At 34.5% G+C, this 24,856-nt stretch overlaps 1 protein-coding gene across 1 annotated transcript in view; it reads left to right on the top strand.

Moving 5' to 3' along the window:
- LOC119260824 (transmembrane protease serine 11F) overlaps nucleotides 1–24,856 on the top strand; it is a 44,573-nt gene that overhangs the window by 2,031 nt on the left and 17,686 nt on the right. The window contains exons 2-3 of the mRNA XM_037529914.1: nucleotides 13,070–13,221; nucleotides 16,873–16,991. Coding sequence (XP_037385811.1) covers nucleotides 13,070–13,221; nucleotides 16,873–16,991 — 271 coding nt within the window. The remainder of the gene's footprint in view (nucleotides 1–13,069; nucleotides 13,222–16,872; nucleotides 16,992–24,856) is intronic.

Below are 24,856 nucleotides of genomic sequence, written 5' to 3'. Positions count from 1 at the left end.
ATCTCAAAGAGTGAATGAGTTAGATATTATATAACTTCTTAGCAGATATTTTACACTGTGTTGTAATGGAAAGAGTACAAGCATGAGATTGAGCAGTATTTTAATATATTTCTACTCATTTTTTCTGGACAAGTCACTTATTTCTTAAGATCTCACTTCTTTTATCTGTAAAATGTAGGGAGACTGTACTTTAAAATGAACTGGGTGGGACCTCCCTGGTGTCAGAGGGGTTAGAGTCTCAGCAAACGCTCTCAAGCTATTGCCAGCCACTGTGGCTTGAGAGTTTGATCTCCAGCCAGGGAGCTAACCCATATGAAGTAGCAGACCTCTCCTACCTAGCTCGTTGCTACCCTTAACAGTGTATTTCAGTCGATGTGCCTGTTTGCTCCACACTTTGTTTCTGGTGAATTCTCTCATCCCCTACCCCTTACTTCTGGTCTATATCTCAGTTCTTTATGCATAAATAAATAAACCTTTAAAAAAATAAAATTAATTAGGGAAGAGTTCTCACCATTAATGCAAATTGAAATCTTTGTGGATAAGCCAAAACTATCTTGATTTTTTATTTGGTTCATTTTGGTATTATTTTGATTTACCTTTTTGTGTTAATTGGTAATGAAATAATATCTGACATTAATCTTGTTATACTTTTACCATATCATAAATAGTTTAGTGTAAATATTATACATGGAATTATTATTTTAGACATATGATTATGTGTGTATAACATGCTGTGATGTAAAACATTTCTTACTGTGGGTCAGATCAAAATATTTTCAAAAACACTGCATTAGACAAGGCCTTTTGATTATTTAAATTCTAAAATTCTATCAAAAGTGTTAATAGTTAATACGGAAACACTAACTTTCTGGAGGCACTGGAGATCCATTTAAATTATCCCAGAGAGTAGATTTTTTTTTCACTAATCCCTATATCGATGCCCTCCACAAATGAGGCTGAGATAACAGACATGGTTACCAGCAAATAGAGACCTTACTGGCAGAGGCCACGCTCTGATGGCACAATTTGATAAATGTTGAAAAAGAAATATAATCAGTGTGCTATGGAAGTGCCCCCTCAATCTCATAAAGGCTTCTCTGAAGCTATAATGATTAAAAGCTAATAGGAATTAATTGGAGGAGAAAGGAGGGACTCTGGTACTGGAGAACACGGCCCTGCAAAAGTCATGAGACTGGAGATACACATACAAACAGTTGTTGGAAATTATCAGATGAAACTTAAGTGTTCAGACTATGAAGGACCTGTAGTGCTAGATTAAAATCTTTGAGTTTTATTATGTGTTGTGTAGAAATTTAAATAAGGTGAAGAACTGATAAAATTTTCAACTTAGAACCCTAAAGGTGGACCAGAGCAGGTTGGAGGTTCTGTTGTATTCCAGGTATAGTTGCAGTACTAAAAGCATTTGAACCCTTAGGCCTTCAGGAACATTCACATTAAAACCCAAGTTCAAAAGTCAATTCAAAGAAAAATCAGAGATGTCTGTAATTGCTATTGTATATTTTGTATATTATATTTTCTTCCAATAGTGTGACTTAAGTTTGAATTTTAATTGATTCCCTGTTGTCAGTATTTAAAATGTATTGACTTGTCTTTAAATTATTTTGCAACAGTTTTGATTTTCTAATTAATTGCTTATTACCACTATCTATTTGAATTTGACTCCTTTCAATGGACTCCATTCAATGACATAGAACAATGTATCATTTGGTGAAGAGATCAATTCACATACTTGCAGAATGTGAATGTGGTGCTACATATATGTAATTACATATAGTATGTGGCATGACAAATACAACTTTAAAATTTTATGATTTTATTAACTGTCAAGGTAACATTAGAAAAAATTCTTTCTATTATCTAAAAAACACTCACTTAGATACTAGATTGCCAAACAATCTTGAACACATATCCTGACAATGGGATAAGATATAATAAGTTGACAACAATTAACTTCTGATAATATAAATAATAATGTATATAACAAAGTAATATGTGTATCTAGACACTACTGTAAGCATGAAAGGGGAAAAATTCCAGTTAACATTTGCTCTACAAGGAGTCAAACAACAGACTCACCTCTTATTTCTGTCCCTCTTTATTCGTTGTCAGATTCTTATATTTTTTGTACTACTACTCATAACAAGCAGCAATAAGCCTAGACAGCCAGGAAGACCTAAAATGAAATGGCCTTTATAGCAATATGGCAGTGCTAATCATGAGCAGTTACACAAATAAGATCTACAGTTTCATCTTTTAAATAGATTAAAATTTATTTTGAAATAGATTAAAGTTTTTAAATAGCTTAAAATTCATGTCATTTAGGTTATCCTCATATTTCACACTGAACTCAATTTTGGTCATATCTATGCATCTGAGCAAGTGATAGAGACCTATTAAAGACTGGGTTTAACATATTAGTGTAAACAATACATTGAAATGATGTCAATATTATTTTGGTTCTCCTCTCTACTAAGTCAGTGAGACATATCCTACGTCATAATGACTATCCTCCTTCCCTTCCTTATCATTCATCCTTTCATAACCATCTTTGCTCTTGGTGGTTATACCTTCATTTCCAATCTCAAATTTCAGTTGCTGTAAGTGATACAGGCATTTATGTTATTGGGAAGGTATAGGAAAGATCAATTCACATTTTCACTGTATATGTATCATGTCACTTTTAAGAACTCATGAGATATTTTGATTGGATACCTGGGATATTGTTAGATAAAATGGTTGAGAAAAGTAACAATACCTTTCTGTATTTTTAAAAATGTTAATTCAAGAAATATGTACTTTTTAGAGAAAACACAGGCTTAGAATACTTGTCTTTCATTATTCATCTTTTTGGGGGCAGCTCCTTTTTAGGACTGCTCTGTGTTTAATCTGTTGGCTCAACAAGAGCAGCAAAAACTTAGTATGTGTTATTTCTTTAACTTTGGGAAACCATTCATTTGTCCTTATTTCCATTTATTTAACTGGTTTCTCTTGCTGACAACAGCTTTTAAAAGAAACTTAAATATTATTTATAATAAACTGTGACGGCATGAAAGATACAACTTACGAACAAGAAAAACACTTCATTCACATACTTGCAGAATGTGAATGTGGTGCTACATATATCTATTGTATTGAAGTATTTGTTTTATTATATTTGTGCAAAGTTCTCCATTAGTTGGAAATTTGGATGACTATAGGTAGAACTGCAGTTATTATCAAGGAAGATAGTAAAGTCAATTGTTACTGTATCTTTACCTTACAACCAACTTAGATAAGCTGAACTAGGTACTATTTCTGATATTTGTAAACTAAATAGTTTACTCAAACTATTTTCTCTCAAGAAATATTTTTAAGAGGATCAGGAAGTCAAGATGTACTCAATGTACATACCTCAAAACTAATGAGGATAAAGGGTACCATTTCATGACGTCTTTCTGGAAGAGGCTTAATAAGTTTTAAATAAGATGTGCTTTCATCCAATAGATCATTTATTAGGAATTGTTGTAGGTGTCAGAAAATGGACTATTTGTTTTAATGCATTAAAAAAATAAATATTATTTAAAATGTAATCTACTCACCACTATGGTATTTTCTTTGATTCATATACTAATGTTGTATTTATAATACTTCATGGCTTAAATGTATAGGAAAAAGTACATGGAAACTAGATTCCAAATCCTGAATTATACTTAATGAAATATGGCTATTTTTTTTTTAATTAATTAATTTATTTATACAAGCACTGGGCACAGTCAGAAGCGCGGGAGGGCGAGAGAATTCTCCAGAGCCAGAGTGGGCAACAGAACAGACAGACTGACGAAATACACTGCTGAGGGGAGCAGTGGGTACGGCAGGAGAGGTCCAGTCGCACCACGTGGGACCCTTGCCGGTGGCCAGGGCTCGAACAGGTGCTGCAGAGGCTGCGGGCCCAGTGCTCAACCACTGCGCCAGCAGGGGAGGCCCTGAAATATGGCTATTATTATACATATGTTCTGTTTTTCCTGAGTATTATTCCTTTTCAGGATTTTATCTGTCACCACATATAATATATATTAAGCTGATTAATGGATTGTCATTGAAATATAGAAGTAAATTTTTGTTGATCTATTTATGAGGTTAAAAGTAGGGGTCTATCAAAATATGAAAATCACAATTAATATTTGCATTGTTTAAACTATGCACACAATTTGTATTTGTAGTGATGAAATACAGACCTTCAAAAAATTTTAAAAAATGACTATTTGAAGAAACTGAATACATTGAAAAGACCTAATGAAATAGCACTTTTGTTGCACAATATTTTAATTAGTCAGGGACAAGGTAATTTGGTAAGACAAATTTCAGCATTTGAGGGGAAAATTCCAAGAATGAGAAGCTCTTAAACTTCTTTATATTCAATGCTGTAACCTATTCATTACCTCTTTCACACATGGCCCTTCAGAAATGTGACAGAAAGATTCTGGAACATGTTAATCTTGTTTATTTAATATGCAGATTATATTAGTTATAAATGAGAACATTGTTGATCTCCTTTATCTAGGACATTTATATCTCAATCACAGCTCCTCCCTCTGAGCTGTATTACAAAATACCAATGAAGTTCAAGTCCTTATGCCAGTTAATCATATAACAACCTAAGAGAAGAACACTGAGTACTTATTGAAAGCAATTGTGTTTTAAAGTACATATATATTCATTTAATTTATTTTGCCAAAAACTGCATGGCAATAGAATATTTTTTTTTGGTATCTGTGATAGATATAAAATAGAGCTGGTATTTATAACAAGTTTAAATTTATTGTAACTAGTAGCATTTTTATGTTACTATTTGGTCTTTGAATAGTAGACAAAATACTAAAGATATTTTTAAGGATGGTATACCAAAAATATTCAAATTCATAAAATATACAAAATATTTGTCAGTAGAGTGTGTGCTTAACAGTTGGTGGATTCTCTTCCGTCATTAAGACCCTTAATTCTAGTTTTCGCCTCTAAGATATTCCCCCAAACTCAGTCACAAGTAGCAGAATGTGATTTTTCAACAAGTATTTTATGCTCTGTTAAATAAGGATAGTTAAAATTATTTTGGTTGAAATAAATAGACTTAGTTAAAAAAATTTATTGGACTATTCATGAAACTGAAAAAAAAATTATTGGACTGCTTCATGAAACTAAAAAAAACCCTCCTATGGTTGACATAGGAGGTTTGGATTCAGTGTGGCTCAATTGGCTGGATGTGTTTTACAGAAGGAAGGTGAAGCTGATACACACTTTTTTATAATTCAGCATTTAAATTTCCTTTATGTCAATGTTCAGAAAGAGAATTCCTGATCATGTTTGAGGAAAAATTAAATGTCCTACCTGTTACCTGATTGAAGTTCAAAAACCTAACAGAGTGTCTTTTTGTTCTTCTTACTATTAGATTACATGAATTATTATTTGTCTACAGTTACAGGGGACAAGATAAAATTTCAGACCAGACAATTTTTTGTATTTGATGCTGGAAAATTATAGTTATTCTTATATGTTTTGTGTCAAATTGATGAATTCAGGGTTCATTGTGATTTATATAGGTAAAATTTTCCAAGTCAACAAAAATTTCTAAGGTTTTTTTTTTTTATTTTTGTTTTTCTTTAATGTAAAAGAGGGAGAGGACAAACTCCGCCCTCGAAAGTTTACAATCTTGGAGATGGAAACTTTACACACATAAATAAAAAATAAATTAGCCTGTAATCAAGGAGTAATAAGCATAAGACTATAAAAGACAAGTGGAAAGGACAGAAGAATATTTAATAATATGGCAGTAGTAGTCCCATAATCTGTACAGAGTGGTCCTCCCTAATCTGTGGTTTTCCTTTCTGTGGTTTCAGTTACCTATAGTTAACCAAGGTCCAAAAATGTTATATATGAGAGGATATTTTGGGTGAGACTGCAATCATGTAACTTTTATTATGTTATATTATTGCTATTATTAATCTTTTACTGGGCCAAATCTATAAAATAAACTTTATTATAAGTATTTTTTTATACAGGAAGAAACAACAGATGTAGGGTTTGGTACTATCTGTCATTTTAGTTATCCACTGGGGTATTAGAATTTATTCGCCCACTGATTAGGAGTATGTGTGTGTGTGTGGGGTGGTGCTACGGTACCTTTGTTTCTAAAGCAGCTCTGTTAGTACTGATTTTTTTTTCAAACATTTCTACAACTTTAAAAATATTATGAAAAGTGTGATAAACTCTTTATATTTGCATTGTTTTTTAATGAATTTCGTGTGCTGTAATATTGGCCATATTTATAAAGCTAATTTTCACACTCACATTTATTTCTGTGCAATTAAATTTGGTTATCTTTTTGTTGTGTCATTAGTCTGGTCTCTTTTTCACTGTTTTTCATCCACTCTGGCCTTATTTCAGTATGTGAACCTGTCAGACATCTATCACGTGCCTCTTCCAGACTATTGGTGCTGTTCTTCCATCCAAGCCTCACCTAATTAACAATCCTTCAGGTTTTGGTTTAAATGTCCTTAGTAAAACTCTCCTAATTCCTAGGATAGATAAGCCTTCCATGTTGAATGCACAGAGTGTTCCTTGCTTTTCTCTTCGTATTTTTCATTATGGTAATCATACATCAATTTGTGGATTTTTTTAATGTTTGCAGCTTGCTTTAGAGTATACCCTCAATATGTCTTGTTGATCATTCCACCAAAACTTGTAAAATTTTTCAATAGCTACTTTTTGAATGAATATATATTATCTAATAAAGATAAAACTGAAGGCACAATTTCAAAGAATTGTTAGATATTTGTAGTTAGCATATCAAGAATATATCATATGGGTGCTTCCAAATGACATAAAAAATAGAAAAGCTTCCCTCTTCAGTGTTACTGTATTTTCTTTTGAAATGTTCATCTATGTTTATAATATAAAAGCCCTTATCTAAAAATGTTATAAATTGAATTATAGTAGAGCTTGAATCAAATCTTTCTTGAAATTTCAGGAGACCCCTTCCATAAAATGGAAGATACTTAAGGTTATGGAATTAACATCTAAATATGTGTATTAACTTGGATGTTTTCCATCGCAATTAATAAAAATCCAGTCCCAAACTAACTTATACAGATATCAAGAATTGAATCATTGTTATGTTGATAAATTGACCCCCACCCCCCTTATCATTATGCAATATTTTTCTTTCTAGTTCTTGGTGAGTCCCTTGATTCACAGTCAATTGTCTAATATAATAAAGTTGCCAGTTTTCTTTTAATTAGATTTTATATAATACATAACTTTTTTATTCTCTTTTAACATATAGCTTTATATACATTGTGGGATTCTTGTAGACAGCTTATAGTTAGGTATTATTTCTAGATCCATTTGCATAATTTCTTCCTTTTAATTGGAATTTTAAAATCTTACATTAACTTTAATGTAATATTTGATATGGTTGGATATAAATGTAATCATTGTGTTAACCCCTGTTTATTATATCTGTTCTTTTTTCTCTGTTCTTTTTTTCCTGTCTTCTTTTGGATTAGTCAATTAATTTTTCCATTTTATTTCTACTACCAGCCTTTTGGTTATAACCCTTTAAGATTTCTAAGTACTTCTCTGTGATTTACAACATATATCTCTAAATTATTATAATTTAATTTTGAATAATATACTATTTTTCAGATGTAAAAGTGAAGGTTATCAAGAAGTTATCTATTATCTATAAGTATAGGGTAATTTATTGGCTTCTTAGTGTAGTAGGCAAGAATGTCTGAGCTGTCATCAGACTATTTATAATTTTTATAAAGAGAATGCGTTTATTAGGAGATTCAATGCAAGAGAATGAATAATTTAAGAAACAGTAAGCTGAGATGACTGAAAATTGTGATAGTAGATATGATTCCATCATAAAAGATAAACTAGGCAAACAAGGAAAGAGAAGGGAAACACCTGTATTCTGGGGTTAGAGCGCTGAGGTTTAGTAATGTTAATATATCACACTCAATATATTACAGAATTTACATAGAAACTACCTCTATTTGCTTAATTTCAGCTTAAATAAGGCATAAAACAAAAATGGGATCAACATACATGATAGTCTTATTTTGAGGGGATTTAATACAATGTATTAAGACAAACAATTGAAATGAAGTACATTTCCATCCTAGGACTTGGACTGCAGATATTTTATTTTCCTATGCCAGAAAGTCAGATAAGAACACAGGAAAACATTTCACTAGAGTGAGAACCAAAATAAAATGGTCATACTACAGGCAAGAAAGGCATTTGGATTTGGTATACCTGGAAAAACAGTGGATTTTTATAAAGATAAGCAATTTTGTGGCATTTTAATAATAGTAGAAACATTTATAGCACTCATGGCACTTTATATATATATAGCTCATTTTATTTCATAAGAAACTTATGAAGTAGAAACTGTATAACCATTTTGCTCATAAAAAATGAAACAGAGAAATTGTCACCTAAAATCACACACAATAAGCATAAAATAGTATTTAAGAGGGGACAGTTGGGTTCAGAGGGTGCTGCTAAACACTATACTATACCTCAACTCAAATCCCTCAAAACAAACATTATGCCTTTTACTGTCTATAGAACAAATCATAATGAAGATAGTCCATTGTTGGTGACACAATCCCTGTGCATCCTACATCCATAGTTAAATACTGGGGAGTAGGGTCTGGGTCTGCAAATATTGCTGAGGTGCAGAGGTTTCTTTGTGCATTCAAAATTGCATTTGAAATGAATAATGAATTTTTCTGTTGCCTCTCCTTTCCATTAACATTACCACACATATTACTACGTGTTTTAAGGAAGATCGTTAACCTTAATTAACCCCAGTCACTCACTAGGTATTACTAATCATGGTCATTGCCAAAAAAGAAGGCTTTTGGCAAGAAATAGAGAAAACTATGCCCAAAGTGAATATCTAATGTGTTCCTATGCTTCAGGTTGAATATAAATATGTTAAGATGGGTGAGGCAAAGAATTTTCCCTCAGGGTTTCACAAGAATATCTACTTAGCACATTAATGTTTTATGTCACACATTAAGTGGTGTACCTCACTTACTGTCAACTTGGTTATTTACCTTTGTTTACTACCAAGGATAGTTAGATATTTAAATTCTCATCTTGATGGCATCAGTTATCCAATAGATTCCTTTCACCCACTTCAAATTAACTGTATAGGTTTCCTTGTAAAATTTTAATAAATTAAGAACAAGCAAAGAGGGTGGTGGCGCAAGGGGTTAAGACACAACCTATGAAGCTATCTGTAGCTACTGCAGCAAGAGTTTGACCCCAGGCCAGGGAGCTACCCACATGGCGCAGCAGACCTCTCCTGTCTTGCCCGCTGCTCCCCTCAGCAGTGTATTTCAGTTAGTCTGTTATGTTCCCTACTCTGTCTCTGGTGAATCCTCTCACTCCCCCACACTTCTGGCCTGTACCCCAGTTCTTGTATGCATAAATAAATCTTTAAAAAAAAAGAAGCAAAGAATTATGCTCCAATGAATAAGCCATTTGAGAGTTAAATAAAAATTCGGTAACATTTTCATACTTCATGAAAGGACAGAATTGGCCTTTTAGCAATGAATTTTATGAAGTATATGCACATATTGATTTTTACAACGATGCACACTTGAAACTTGTATAATGTTATAATGCAACACTACTTTTTTTGAAAAAAAGATGTTTATATAATTTTCACAAAATAACTTCTCTTGTACTTAATTCTTGGCTAGCTTATCCTCCCTTCTCTGTGTTACTGAGCCAAACTAATATTCTACTTTATTCAATATAAACTCTTGGTTCTCATGTTCTGATTATGAGAGGCATCACTCTGTTGAGTGATTTTAGAACAACATCAGAACCTTAAATTCTGAATGAAGCAAACATATTTACATGGTTTTAGGGGCATACTTTCATGTTTACATTCATGTTCTATAATTCCTATTAGCAATTTCTCAATTCTTGGAAGGTATATGGGAATGTTTTCTTAACAAGTCCCTAACTGTCCCTAGGCTATAAGGGGGTTTAAACTGTTATCTCATAAGGCAACAGGGATTGATGATTCATAAATGAATACCCAGTGCCTGTAACTGTGCTGGGCACACATTAGATGCTCATTAAGAACCTATTAATTGAATTACATGTGATAGAGGGATTAGATCAATTTTATATAATTCTAAGGAAATATAGCTATTGTAATAGGTATAAACTATAGAAAGCATTCCTAAAAACTATCATTAGGTTATTTAGAGATAAAAGATTCCTCAGGAAGTTAAGAAGGAAGAATTTTAAGAATAGTTTAGACAACTCGCTAAATGGGATTTTAGCATCGGTGATTGAAGTAGGTTAATTATAAGTTACATTTATCTATGAATTCTGAGATTCTACATGGCTTCCTAGGTAAAATCAAGAAAGCAGTCTTCAAATCACTACGCCCATATTTACAAATACATGTGTATCTGCAACCAGTCTCCTAGTGGAAGTAGGTTCCTTTGTCAAAGGAATACATATACAATACATATACACACAATACAATATATATACACACACCACATCTTCTTAATACAGTTATCTCTCCTTGGGACTGTTGGTTGTTTCCATAACTTGGTTATAGTAAATAGGGCTGCAATGAACATGGAAGTGTGTATATCCCTTCAAATTAGTGGGTTTTTTTTTATACTTTGGGTGAATTCCTACAAGTAGAAATGAAGGATCAGATGGTACATCTATTTTTAATATTTTGAGAAAACTCCATAGCTTTCCATAGGGACTGGATCAGTCTACACTCCCACCAACAGTATATGAGGGTTCCTTTTTCTCCACATTGGCACCAACATTTGTTGTTTCTGGACTTTTTGCTATAGGCTATTCTCATGTGTGTGAGACAGTCTCTCATTGTAGTTTTAAATACATTTCCATGATGACAAATGATGATGACTATTATTTTGGTGCCTTTTGGATCTGCATGTATTCTTTGGAGAATAATATGTTTAGTTCATCTGTCCATTTTTTGATTGTTTTCTTTATGTTAAGTTGTATGAGTTCTTTGTAGATCTTGGATATTAGCCCCTTGTTAGATGTATGATGTGCAAATTTTTTCCCCCAATTTAGTAATGTATCTGTTTGTTTTGATATAGTTTCTTTCACTGTGCAGAAATTTTTTAGTTTGATGTATTCCCATTTGTTTGTTTTTGCTTTTGTTTCCCTTGCCCTGGAGTCAAGTCCCCAAAATATCACTGATGTCAATGTAGTGCAATGTTTTGCTTATGTTTTTGTCTATGTATTTTATGGTTTCCGGTCTGCCATTCAAGTTTGTAATCCACTTTGGATTATTCTTCGTACAGAGTTAATGATGCAGTTGTATTTTATTGCATGTGGCTAAGATTCCCAACTCATATTGTTTTGATCTTTTTGATTTGCTCATTAATAACAACATTAACATTTGCATTGAAAACATATTCTCTTTCTTTAATCTGGGAGTCAGAATTCCTATTTTTGCCCCACAGCTAAGCTATCAATCAAAAACCTCAAGAATTGGGTCTAAATTCATCGCCTCTACATTTTACTGCCCCTGATGTAGTTCAGGCCCTCCATTTCGCTCTCTCTAAACTGTTCTTACTATCTGAATACTTATACTAATCCCATTCTCATTCATACCTCTGTGATTTTTCTAAAATCTTAGTCTCATAAAATCTTGTATTGGTTCCCCATCTCCTGCAAAGCCAGTGGAGACTACTTTGGATCATGAGTCCATTCATGAGCTGGAAGAGCCCACCAGATTATCACAATCTCTACTTAATACAACAGTGCTATGAAGGATTTGTAATCATAAATATACCTAGGGAGACCATAAATTCTTTGAAAGCAAATAGTATATATTTTGTTTCCAGTACTAATAGTGTTGAATTCTGTTTCACATCCCTAGCCTTTTGGGGATGAGGAGCACATGTTATTTTCTCTGTTTCTTCTATACCTTTTTATATCTGGAGAACTTTTATTACTCAGAGCTTAATCATGTCACCTTTTTGATAAAATCTGCTGACACTAACAGTCCTCCAACATGTTAGCTGCTTTTCTCTTTCTGTACAAAGCTTTATTTTTGGCACATTTCACACTATATTACTTGTTTCTTTGTATCCCCTTTTAACGTGTGAGTATCCTGCAGACAAACAGCATATCTTAAAATCTCTGTACCCCTAGGGATGTAGGATAGTTTCTGAAACATTATTATAATGTGACAGATACTATTTCAAGGACTTTTAAATTACTCATTTAATGAATAAAGTTTATAGTAAATATTTGTTAGAGAAACTTAAAAAAATAATCTTATTTGTAAGATATTAAAATATTGAATATTATTTTGAAATTTGGAAAATGAAGAGATAAAATGTCAATTTTCAAGTTGGAGAAAGACAATTCAAATGACAATATATTCTGGGTGGAGAGGTAGGGTATTAGTGGACAGGGCTTCATGGGCACTGGAGTTGGATCAAATACAATCACAATTTGTGATTTTATTGGGAGATACTAATCAAATGCAAAGATCCATCATCAGATCTTCAAATGTAATATTGTTCTTTTAAAATAAATTAAGAATAATTTTAAGGTCATTAAAATAGTAATCTTATTAAAATCTTTTAATTATGTAAAACTTATGAGATTATTATATGACTTTATTGTTAAAAACTCCCTTATTAAAATATGAAAATTGTATTCATAAATTAACTTTTAGCTAGTGGGTTTTTGTATTTTACCAGCTGTATTTCAAATTGTCAAGGGGTCAGATAAAATGTACTAGGAAGATAATCTCATTTGAATATCAAAAATCTATGGAACTGTAACCAAATTTTATACTGTGATTGGGATTTTGGGGGAGGACATAAAAATTAAAATCTTATGTTTATTCAATATCTAAGTATTCTGTTATTATTTAGCAGTATAAACTATTTTCTTATGAAGACGACAAGTTAACCTAAAGTAGACCTATAATGAATTTTCTATTTTCTTCTTATTTCTGTTATCACAGACCAATTGAATTTTCAGAAGCTGATTATCCAGAAGTTCACTATCAAAGAAGACAGCAATTTTGGGATCCTATTCGGCTAGCTCTTTTTACATTGGCAATTGTAGCAATCATAGGAATTGCAATTGGTATTGTTACTCATTTTGTTGTGGAGGGTAAGTATCTAGGTCACATTCTATTGCCTAAGTGATTCATGCAAATATCTTGAAATTCTGTTGTATAAAAAATCATTTGCATGACATTAACATTTTAATTACTAATCTCATATTGAAGTCAAATTATAGTTTGCTCCAGTAATAAACTGTATTATATCTTTCCAGCGAATGAAACTTGCTGGATAGACATATTACATGGACAAACATATCCAAAAGAAATAAATGTTTAAAATGGAAAAGAATAAAAAGATTATTTTAAGAATAGAGGGAATGAGGGCACAATGGACTATAGTGGTGGACTAGTAGAAAGCTGTTTCATTTTCCAGACATTGATGAGGGAACGGCACTAGCAGCAATTGAGTTTGTGAGTGGACAGTGGACCTTCAAAATTTACTTATTATATGGTCAGAACCTGTTCATTAATTATGATTAGATCACAGATTATGCCAAGATTTAGTGTGGGAGATTGTAATAATTACATTTAAGATAGAGAATCTAAATGGGGACTTCTTTCTTAACAGAGTGTCATTTATATTGGGATAGATATTAGCTAGGTTGTTGATGAGAACCTGAATTAAGAGTATACCTTTTCTAGGTGGGATAAAGAATTAGAGATATTAATGGACTGCTATCCTTTTTTTTTAAAAGATTTATTTATTTATTTATTTTGAGATTTATTTATTTATTTATACAAGAGCTGGGTACAGTCAGAAGCGCGGGAGGGTGAGAGAATTCACCAGAGCCAGAGCAGGGAGCAGAGCAGGCAGAAGGACCGAAGTACACTGCTGAGGGGAGCAGCGGGCGGCAGGAGAGGTCTGCGTGCCATGCGGGACCCTCCTCCAGTGGCCGTGGAGCAGCCGGGGAGCGAACTGGCACTGCAGAGGCTGCGGGCAGCTTCTCAACCCAGCGCTCAACCACTGCGCCACGGGGGAGGCCCTGGACTGCTATCCTTTAAACTTAAAAGACTGCAAGACTAAATGTTGGAAATGAGGATGAAGTTTAGCTTTGGGGGACTGTGTGGATGGCTGGGCTATTTCTGAAGATAGAAAATATGGGAAGTAGGGAGGGCTTGAGTACAGGAATAGGTAAATGACTATGTCCCTTTGGAAATATTTTTCATATTTATTAAGATATATTCATTTATTTTAAATATACTTAATGTTTAAGGTACTTACTAACACATCCAACAAATAGTCACCTATAGTTTTTTTGTTTTTTTTTTAAAGATTTTATTTATTTATTTATACAAGCACTGGGTACAGTCAGAAGCATGGAAGGGTGAGAGAATTCACCAGAGCCAGAGCAGGGAGCAGAACAGGAAGACTGATGAAGTACACTGCTGAGGGGAGCAGCAGGCAGGGCAGGAGAGGTCTTCGTGCCATGTCGGACCCTCACCCTGAGGCCGGGGATGGAGCCAGTGCTGCAGAGGCTGTGGGCAGCTTCGCAACCCAGCGCTCAACCGCTGCGCCACCGGGGATGCCCACCCATAGTCAGTTTATAGAGAATTGAAACTCATGATAGAGATGTAGTTGGGAGGTAAAAACTTAGGAGTTATTAATTGTTAAAATTACAGGGAGTTCATTGTACTGAAGTGGCTCTAAAGCCTTGTCAGTTTACATACACAAGTCAAAAGCTAAACTAGACAAATTTAACTATATACACTATATACACTTTTTTCTTTGAGATTTTCTCAGAAATAATCCAACATAAAGAAAAGTTATAAGAATGAATATGGTACATATAAAACCATACAGATTTAACAGAGATAGATGTTACCCATTTCTTGCCTCATTTTACCTCATTTGCTTTATTAAAGTCTATATCCTGCAATGTCTTTTTTATTATCACTAACTGAAATATTATTGCTCTTCATAATGTGTGTTCATTTTAGCTCCAATGAGCTTAAACAAACCCAACTTGTTCAACTACAAGTGTATTCTGGTGGTTTTCAACTGGAGAGAATTTGCAGAAATAGAGGTTTCATCAAGACATGACTAAACCCCTGATAGCCTTGGACAGGAGCCTTAACTCATTGTGTGCACATCCAAGAGCCTGTCTCTACCAGCACATGCTAATATTTCATTGAAGCCCTTCAGTTTTGTGACAAGTTGTAACAGTGGATTATTTTGTGTGTGGGCATTACTGTTAAATATAGGGACTTTTTTCAGCACAGAATATGTATCATAAGTTAGTATGGACATTAGATGTGATTGTGATGCTACAGCAAGGTCCATGGTCTCAGATCTACAAATGGGTGGTAAGGAATTAAACAGGAGACAGGTTCTTTGCCACATGTACTGCCTGCCCATTATGAAAATTCTTTGACTTTAAGCCTTAAAATACCCACATAGAGTCTGTGGTCAAGTCATTCAAACAAAGAGTTCCTTGGACACTGGACCTCTAAAAAGAAAATGTCTTCTCTGGAGCAGGATATCAGGATTTGCTTGTGAGCATAGCATAGCTAGCTGCTCACATCAGGAGCCCAGGCCCCTATTTGGGATAAGCTATTTCACTTTTGTATCAGTTACTGGGTTATGGTAAATTTCCCAAACTTCTTTAAAAGGTGTCCGTGTTCAACTCCTTGCATTTTATTCTGGCAACTCCCTGCCTGAAGCTGCTTTCTGTTCTTCACCCACTTTTTGAGGCTGAGAAACAGAAGGTATCCTCTGTTTCAAGTAGGTGAAAGTATACATTTTTTACTGTGATTTGTTCAGGGCCATATTTGACAAAATGTCTTGTTTTCCTTATTATTGTTTCTGGAAAGGAAAACTCAAAGTGGTTTTAGTTTGAATACACAATAGTTTTTGAAATTAGGGCTTTCTTTGAAAATAATCTTAATTTAATTCAAATAATGTCAATAACATCAAAAGTAAGACAATATTCAGAGACAGTTGTTCTGATCAGATGGCCTAGAGAAATTTCTGGGATATTCATATTTGAAATTCTTCATTAATCAATGTCTTTATTATTTTTTTTTTTTTTTTTATTTTTTATAGAGGCATGTTTTATTTATTTGTTTCTTTGTTTGTTTGGTTGGTTATACATGCACTGGGTACAGTCAGAAGCACGGGAGGGTGAGAGAATTCACCAGAGCCAGAGCAGGGAGCAGAGCAGGCAGAAGGACCGAAGTACACTGCTGAGGGGAGCAGCGGGTGGCAGGAGAGGTCTGCGCGCCATGTGGGACCCTCCTGTGGTGGCAGGGGAGCAGCCGGGGATCGAACCGGCACTGCAGAGGCCGCGGGCAGCTTTGCAACCCAGCGCTCAACCGCTGCGCCACCAGGGAGGCCCTAATCAATGTCTTTAAATCTAACTGAAAACTGCAACATTATTCTTTGTACATTTTCATTATATAATGTTAACAAGCTTAGCTGCAAACAAATTAAATACTTAAGCTACTTGTTTTCCATGCCTTTTCAATACTGTGATAATGTTTATTAATTCAAAAAACTTATGTGATTCTATTAAAACTTTTCCCTAGTTCAACATTCCATTTATAGACTTGTAAAAAAGCCTAGCTTTTAACAGTTAAATAATAATTTTACTTCATGAAAGAAATAAGAAATAAACTGCTTCATGGTAAGCCTATTTCCTGTGATGAGACAGGAAATGACTTATTTAAGCATGGGTCTTTTGTTTATGTTTACCTTTCAGATGATAAGTCATTCTATTATCTTGCCTCTTTTAAAGTCACAAATATAAAATACAAAGAAAATTATGGAGTGAGACCCTCAAGAGAATTTACAGAAAGGAGTCATCAAATTGAGAGAATGGTAAGCCCAACAGAATTTTTTTTTCATTTATGAATATGCTTTTGGCCTTATGTTGAATGTAGTAGTTATAGAAATTTAGCTTCTCTGTGCCTCAACTTCTATAAAACGAGACTAACATACTATGTTGGTCATATGGTTATGAGTACTAAATAACATATGTAAAATACATAGAATAATTTCATGTAAAATTAAATGTATGTCTATTAGAGTAAGCAACAAATTAGCATCTAAGGAAATTGTTGAAAGAGATGTTCTTATTTATCATTTAGGTTTTTTTTAATGCCCGTAAAAGGCTATAAAGGGTCACATACAAGTATGTTTGTCTTTAATTTTTTATATCGACATCACATTTAATTATGTTTCTCCAATATTTTGGTTCCCCTTAAGAGCATGAATTTATCAATACAGTTCTAACTTTTAAAGTATATTAGGCAAGCTAAACCTTTACCTATCATAGCAGAAAGTCAAACTGAGCAGTCTTCCATTTTTTATTAAAAGCACATATCTGGAGAATATATATTTGTATATTTTTCATAATATACTGAACAAAATTGAGTATATTAGCATAGAGTATACTCTATAAAGCTTATGAGGGTTTTTCTGGAACAAAGGAGTAATCGCATGTAGAAAGGGGAATGAAATAATATGAGTACTTGTGGTTAGCAATTGACACTGTTTCTTTTTATATATATATTTTATATATTTGTACAATGTATGATTGTACAAATGTATGATTTCCCATGAAATTCCCACCACAATTCACCTGTGAACCATCACCATAGTCCCTTGCACTCTTCCCACCCCTGTCCTGATCCCCTTCCCTCCTCCTCCTTTACAGAATGTCTGAATATTGACACTATTTCTTAATTAAAATATGAAGACTTAGCACTCCAATCATTCATTTGCTGTGCTCTCCTTTTTCTGAATTTTTACAACTGGGGAAAGTATTTATAATTTATTCAGTTATCAATATCTTTTTATAGGTTGATTTTCAATATTGAAAACCAATAAGCAGTATTTTCATTTTCATAGCTGTTTAAGTAGCATTTGTCATTTATCAGAAGTATTTTTTGCAATTATATTGCAACAGTCCTAAATGCTGTTCAAAGAGCTACATTCCAGAAACAACTTTGTGAAGACCCACTCTTCAGCTGTTTTACTGGGTCTTTGGATATGTCCAAGGTTTCAACATATTTTTATTTTTTTAATTCTTCCTTATCAAAACTTTATGCTTCCTGCTTCAACTTGAACTGGTTGCTTTCTAGGTCTACCTCAGAGAGGTAACCTGGTTCAGGACAGGACGCTCTAGTATGTGAGATCCATTGCTTCTTGCATCCCATGTTTTCCATATTATGGTATGCTATGTCCTTAAGTATCTTCCTTGAGAAAATGCATGGGAGATAAAAGTCCTTCAATCTAATTCAATTCAATTCAATGGATAATCTGAATACAGACTTTTAAATTGAAAACGATTTCCCTTCAGACCATCCCAAAGTCTTGCTTGTTTTAGGTAGCTGATAAAAAATTATGAATATCTACAGATCTTGAATATCTCTTTCAGTTTATATTTGTTTTATATACTAGGTAGTCCAATTTTGGGTTCAACAATTTTTTTTTTAAGACTATTACTATTTTTTTTTAAAGATTTATTTATTTATTTATACAAGCACTGGGTACAGTCAGAAGTGCGGGAGGGTGAGAGAATTCACCAGAGTCAGAGTGGAGAGCAGAGCAGGCAGACTGACAAAGTACACTGCTGAGGGGAGCAGTGGGTGGCAGGAGAGGTCTGCGCACCATGTGGGACCCTCTCCCGGTGGCTGGGGATCGAACCAGCACTGCAGAGGCTGCGGGCAGCTTCGCAACCCAGCACTCAACTGCTGTGCCAGAGGGGAGGCCCTGGGTTTGTGTTTTAACATGTTCTCCATGATATTTGGCAGAGTTTAGAAGTGACTAATATAGTATTAAAACAAGAGAATATTGTTTTCATGCTATGAATTTCTAGTTTGATTATATTAAAATTAATGAAGTGTGACTAAGTGTAATACAGAGAGGAACTACATAGTACCTATTATAGGGCTAGCACTGAACTAGTTATAATTCTAACACAGACATCTCCACTTTGCAACTGGGGACATTAAGTAGTTAATCCACTCCTGAAAGGATCCATACCTCAGGGTCAGAGTTCTAAAAACTCGTTTGTACATAATTAAATATGAATAGATGTTCTGATGTGATCAATTGGCTTCCACATCTTCTATGATAAATTAGCTTTCATTTGGGAACCAATGCATAGAGTAATCCCAAATTTATTGCTTTATCACATGACAATTATTATTGGATAAGAAAATGATTTACACAATGAAGACTGAAAATTTCTCATGATTCCCATACACTATGCTGAATTTTCACTATTGAGGGTCTACAGATCTTGAATGTTTATCTGTTTCATTTAATAATAGATTAGTTTGAAGCACAAACTACTGATGAGCATTAGTTTATAAAGTAACCTAGATTATACATGTGGTACCAAATTTATTATCTAAAAAATGACATTGAAATAAAAACCCTCAAGATATTTACACTACAAGAGTTAACAGAACTGGACATGTGTTACTGGAGGAATCATTTATTATCCACAATGCTTCAAAATATGGAACATTAATATTTTGTATTTTGTTTTAGTTTGCTTCTTCCTAGGTGTAAATCTTGAGTGTACTTTTTGAACAGGCTAAAAATGTTTTTCATTGTTGTTGTCGTCTTTTTCTTTTAAATATTTATTTTTTTTATTTATGCAGGTAAGAACCGGGATGTAGGCCAGAGGTGGAAGGGTGGGTGAGAAGATTCACCAGAGACAGAGTGGGGAGCAGAACAGGTGGATCCACCAACCATAACTGTTGAGGGGAACAGTAGGCAAGACAGGAGAGGTCCGCTGCACCATGTGGACCAGCTCCCTGGCTGGGAATCAAAACTCATGCCACAGAGGCTAGCTGGCTGGCTGGAGACAGCTTGATAGTGCTGAGACTTTAACCCCTGCACCACCAGGAAGGCCCAAAATGTTTATGAGTTTTAAGCAAGTAATTTAATCATGTGCAATTTGGATTACTGCCTCAAATCAGAATACTTGCTGGCAATATTGACACTTTTCCCCCCAGTAATGTTTACATTTCTCTTGTATCTAGTGATTTTAGACTTGGTTTTGTTTGTTTGCTTTGATAGGCAGAACAAATGCAGTAATCAGCTTTCAATGTGAATTGCAAATAGTGTTCAACTGGAGGATTATTTTTAATATTATTTGTAAAGATAATCAGTTGACCTCAGATAAATGGCTATTCATTAACACAATTAGGTTAAGTAGGAAGTATATAAGATAGAAAAGTGGGTGGCCACTGTGAGTAATTCACAAAAAGCAGGAGAAATTTTTCATTGCAAAATAAAATATCTTTAAATATAACATTTTTCTATCACGCCACTTTTTACTGTGAACTTTATGTTCTAAAGTTTTAACAACTAAATTTAAAGTATGTCTTTAAATTTTTTTTCCTATTGTAAGGAAACTATACTATATTATATACAATAAAAAATCACCTTTGGAAACAAACTATTATCTCTAAAAACATTTTAAATTTATTAACTCTTTTCCTGGTTACATGCTAAAAAAATTGCACTTTCAAATTGAAAAATATCTTCCAAAGAATGGACTCAGTGAAATAGATGCTTAGCAGAGCATTCTCTAGCCCCAACTAATTTATTCTGACATAAGTTGGATCACAAGAAGTAGCATCTGTGAAGGTTGTTATTGACTAAGTAGGTTTATTAACCAACAGCTTTCTCTCTCTCTCTCTCTCACCTCACACGCACATGCGCGCGCGCACACACACACAATTGTAAGGAAGTGAGGGCAAGAAGAAAGGACAGAGGACAAAACTAGACAAAAGTGTGGTTTCATAATTGCAGCCCCAGTCTGATTTCTCTGGGAGATGTGGAGTCTAAATTTCATCACAGAAGTAGTTCTGCCCAGAGTTAAGAGGGCTGGGTTGTTTGTGTTATATCAACAAGAGCTTCTCAAGGAAGGTGGAGGTAGGCTCCCAGATAGCACTGGGTGAGGTGTTCAGGTCAGACGAGGGCAGGCCCCAGGAAAAGTGCACCTGTGAGCTGTTACCAGTGAGCACTTATAGAAACTGGGAGTTGGGCACACCTGCCCAACATATGCAGTTTCAGTAGGGAACAAATACTGGTACAATTCTCTTTCATCACAATTCATCATCATTTAAGTGAATTCAGCTTCTTAAGAAAGAACAATTTTATTTGCTGCTGGTGATTATAGATAAAAACTGTTCATTGGCTTAGGCCTCCAGATCATCTGAGGCATGATCTTGACTCTGCTGCCCTTTCTTTCATTGCTCTGTAAATTGTCTTCTTCATTCCATAAATGAAAGTCACAGAAGTCCAATTAAATAGTTAAATATGAAAGAAGGTAAAGAAGGTAAGAAGAGAGGGGAGAAAAGGTGATGGAGGAAGGAGACTGTCAGGCTGTGAAAAATTCCAAATTTATATAGTACTGTCCTCCTTTATTGGGATTTGTAATATGGTTTTTATATGGAAAAGAGTATAAACTGAACATTTAAGTAATAAGATGATTTGACATGAGAGCTGCCACAGTGCATAATATGACTGTCAAATGTATGTGTCAAACCATTAAGATTTCAGGAGTTCAGAGGAAGGAAAAATCCTTTTGAGAAGCAGAAAGCTTTCTTGGAGAGGGAATGGCTAAGGGATTTGCTTTGCTGGTGTATTTGCCCTCTGCTGGTACATGTTCTCCTGACAGCAGCAGGAAATCTACATAAGTTGCTTGATTTATTTTCATGGGTGGACCTAGAAAGGGATTCCCTAGTTGGCATCCAGTAACTACTTATTTTTCATGAGGACTTAATCTGCAGGCAGTTCCCAGCCAGAGGGAAAGTGCAAGCTCAAACTTGTCAAAGACAGTAACTGTATATACTATTATTAGAGCTATACATTTTCTTTCCAAAACTTTTTTAATGCTGAAGTTCAAACTAATGACAATTGCTATCTAATTTTAAGGTGAACTAGTTTTTCCATCTTAATATGAACTGAAAAACTATCTTGTCTTAAATGCAATAATCTCTAATAAAATAATCTATTCTTAACCTTGGACCACAAAAAGGGAAGGCGATAATTACTTTTTATAATTTGGACTAAATTTAATATTACTGAGATACTGAATATCTCAGGAAAGCATCAGCTAAACTTCTTCAGTAATTGCTTACAACAATGATTAGATGTGGAAAAGGAAAAGTTTCCTTAGTCCTATTAAACTAAGTAGCAGGGAAAAAAGCAACCTCACAAGAGGATATGTTTTATCAGATTTATTTAGATTTAGGGATTAAATGATCTACTTATGGCATATTTTAAGAATTTCTTGCCCACACCATCCTGGACATCTGTCATCTAGTACATAACTAGCTCAAGATTGTCAGTGCCAGATATGTTGTCATCCAGATATTTAGAACACAAGATCTAAAACCATATTCCTGAGTTAATATGTCAGGACCATCACTTCTCATGTCACCTTAAGAAAGTTTACTTAGAGCCTCCCTGGTGGAGCAGCGGTTGAGCGCTGGGTTGCAAAGCTGCCCGCAGGCTCTGCAGCACCAGCTAGATCCCCGGCCACCAGGCAAGGGTCCCACATGGTGTGCAGACCTCTCCTGTCACCGCTGCTCCCCTCAGCAGAGTACTTTGTCAGTCTGCCTGCTCTGCTCTCCCCTCTGGCTCTGGTGAATTCTCTCACCCTCCCATGCTTCTGACTGTACCCAGTGCTTGTATAAATAAATAAATAAATCTTTAAAAAAAAGTTTACTTAACTATCCTGAACCCCAGTTTCTCATCTATAAAATGAGACTGATAAAAGTATTTTCTTCACTAAGGTGCGATGAGGCTTAACCAAATTAATTGGTTCAATGCCTACCATGCAGTATGGACTTGATCCATGTTAGCTATAATTAATGGGCACACCAAGATTGTGCTGTACCAGAATCTACCTATTTTTATTTATTTTTATTTTTTTAAAGATTTATATAACACCAGAGCTGAAAACCATAAAGAGATACTATCTTATATCCACGAGAATTGCACCAGAAACAATAAGTGTTGAGGAGGATGTGGGGAAGAAGGAAGCCTTGTATACACTGGTGGGAATGCAGACTGGTTCAGTCTCTATGGAAAACAGTATGGAGATTCCTCAAAATATTAAATCTCAGCCTACCATATGAACCAGCAATTCCACATCTAGATTATCTACTCAAAGAATATAAATTATTAATTTGAAGGGATATATGAACTCCTATGTTCACTACAGCTCTATTTACAAGAGCTAAGTTATGGGAACAACCTTAGAGCCTAAAGACAGAGGAGTGAATCAGGAAAATGTGGTATATGTAATGGAATACTACTCAGCTATAAAAAGAAGATGATCTCTTGCTATTTATGACCACTCTGAGCAACTGGAGAGGATAGTTCTAGGTGAGATGAGTCAGAAGACAAATACTGGATGGTTTAACTTATACATGTAATCTAGAGAAACAAAAGACAGGATAAGTCAAAAACAAACCAATGATAAACTCTTAACATCTGACTGTAAAAAAGAGGCAACCAGAAGGTTATGGTGGCAGGGTGGGAATTGGGGAGAGAGGGGATGTAATAGAACATGGTGGAGGATTTTAGAACACAAGTGTTAGGCAGGGTATGAAAACATGTATTTGTGGAGGTTTAAATCTATAGCCTCCAAAGCAGCTACAGAGTAAAGTCAACCAACTTTACTCCAATAAACATACCTCAACAAACATAAAAATAAAGTGTAAAAATATTCTAAATAATTTTTTAATATTTTAATCTTATTCAAATATTTTTTTAAAGATTCATTTATTTATACATACAAGAACTGGGGTATAGGACAGAGGTGTGGGAGGGTGAGAGGATTCACCAGAGACAGATTAGGGAGCAGAACAGGCAGACTGACTGAAATACACTGCTGAGGGGAGCAGTGGGTGTGACAGGAGAGGTCTGCCGCGCCATGTGGGTATCTCCCTGGCAGGCTGGGGATCAAACATGTGCTGCAGAGTCTGCGGACAGCTTCACAGTGCTGTGCTTAACCCCTTGTGCCACCAGGGATGCCCTCTAAATAAATTTTTAAACACTACCCTAATATAAATTATACAGATATGCCCACCCAATAACGAGAAAATAAAACAAAATACTAGAGACATCAACATCTGATTTTCTCCCTGTTCCCTGAGAGATGGAAACCAGACTGAACTTAATAAAATCAATCCTAAATGATTTAACTCAGAAATGAGCCAAACCACAGGTATGACCTGCCATGGGAGTAGGATGACCACTGGGTCTCCTGAGTCCTACCTTGCTTTAGAGTTCCATGAATTTCCACTTATACTAGCACCATGATTCCCTCATAAAACAAAGAATGTGTTTTATCTCTTCCTTTCACTAGATTGTTTATTCTTAATTCATTTACTCATTTATTCATGGATTTATTCATCAAATATGCATTACATGTTTACTGGGGGCCAGGCAGTGTACCAAATGTAAAAGATAAAAGTTGAATCAGATACACTCACTACTATCACACAGCTCACAGTCTAGGATGCAAAAAACACAGCTCTAAATCCATGTGATAACTGTAAAAGAGAATCACATGCAAGATGCTGGAAGACTCAAAGAGTTCAATTTTGAGGGGAGGAAGTCAAATATAACTTGTTAGTGGCATTTCTGAAGAATGACAGTTTTCACTGAAGAAATTTGCCTGAGGAAAAGGAAGTATTCTAAGAAGA

Source organism: Talpa occidentalis, unplaced genomic scaffold (genome assembly GCF_014898055.3).
Source record: "Talpa occidentalis isolate TD23 unplaced genomic scaffold, MPIMG_talOcc4v2.1 talOcc4.6, whole genome shotgun sequence".
Classification (NCBI taxonomy): domain Eukaryota; kingdom Metazoa; phylum Chordata; class Mammalia; order Eulipotyphla; family Talpidae; genus Talpa; species Talpa occidentalis.
This window is presented reverse-complemented; position numbering and strand designations above follow the sequence as displayed.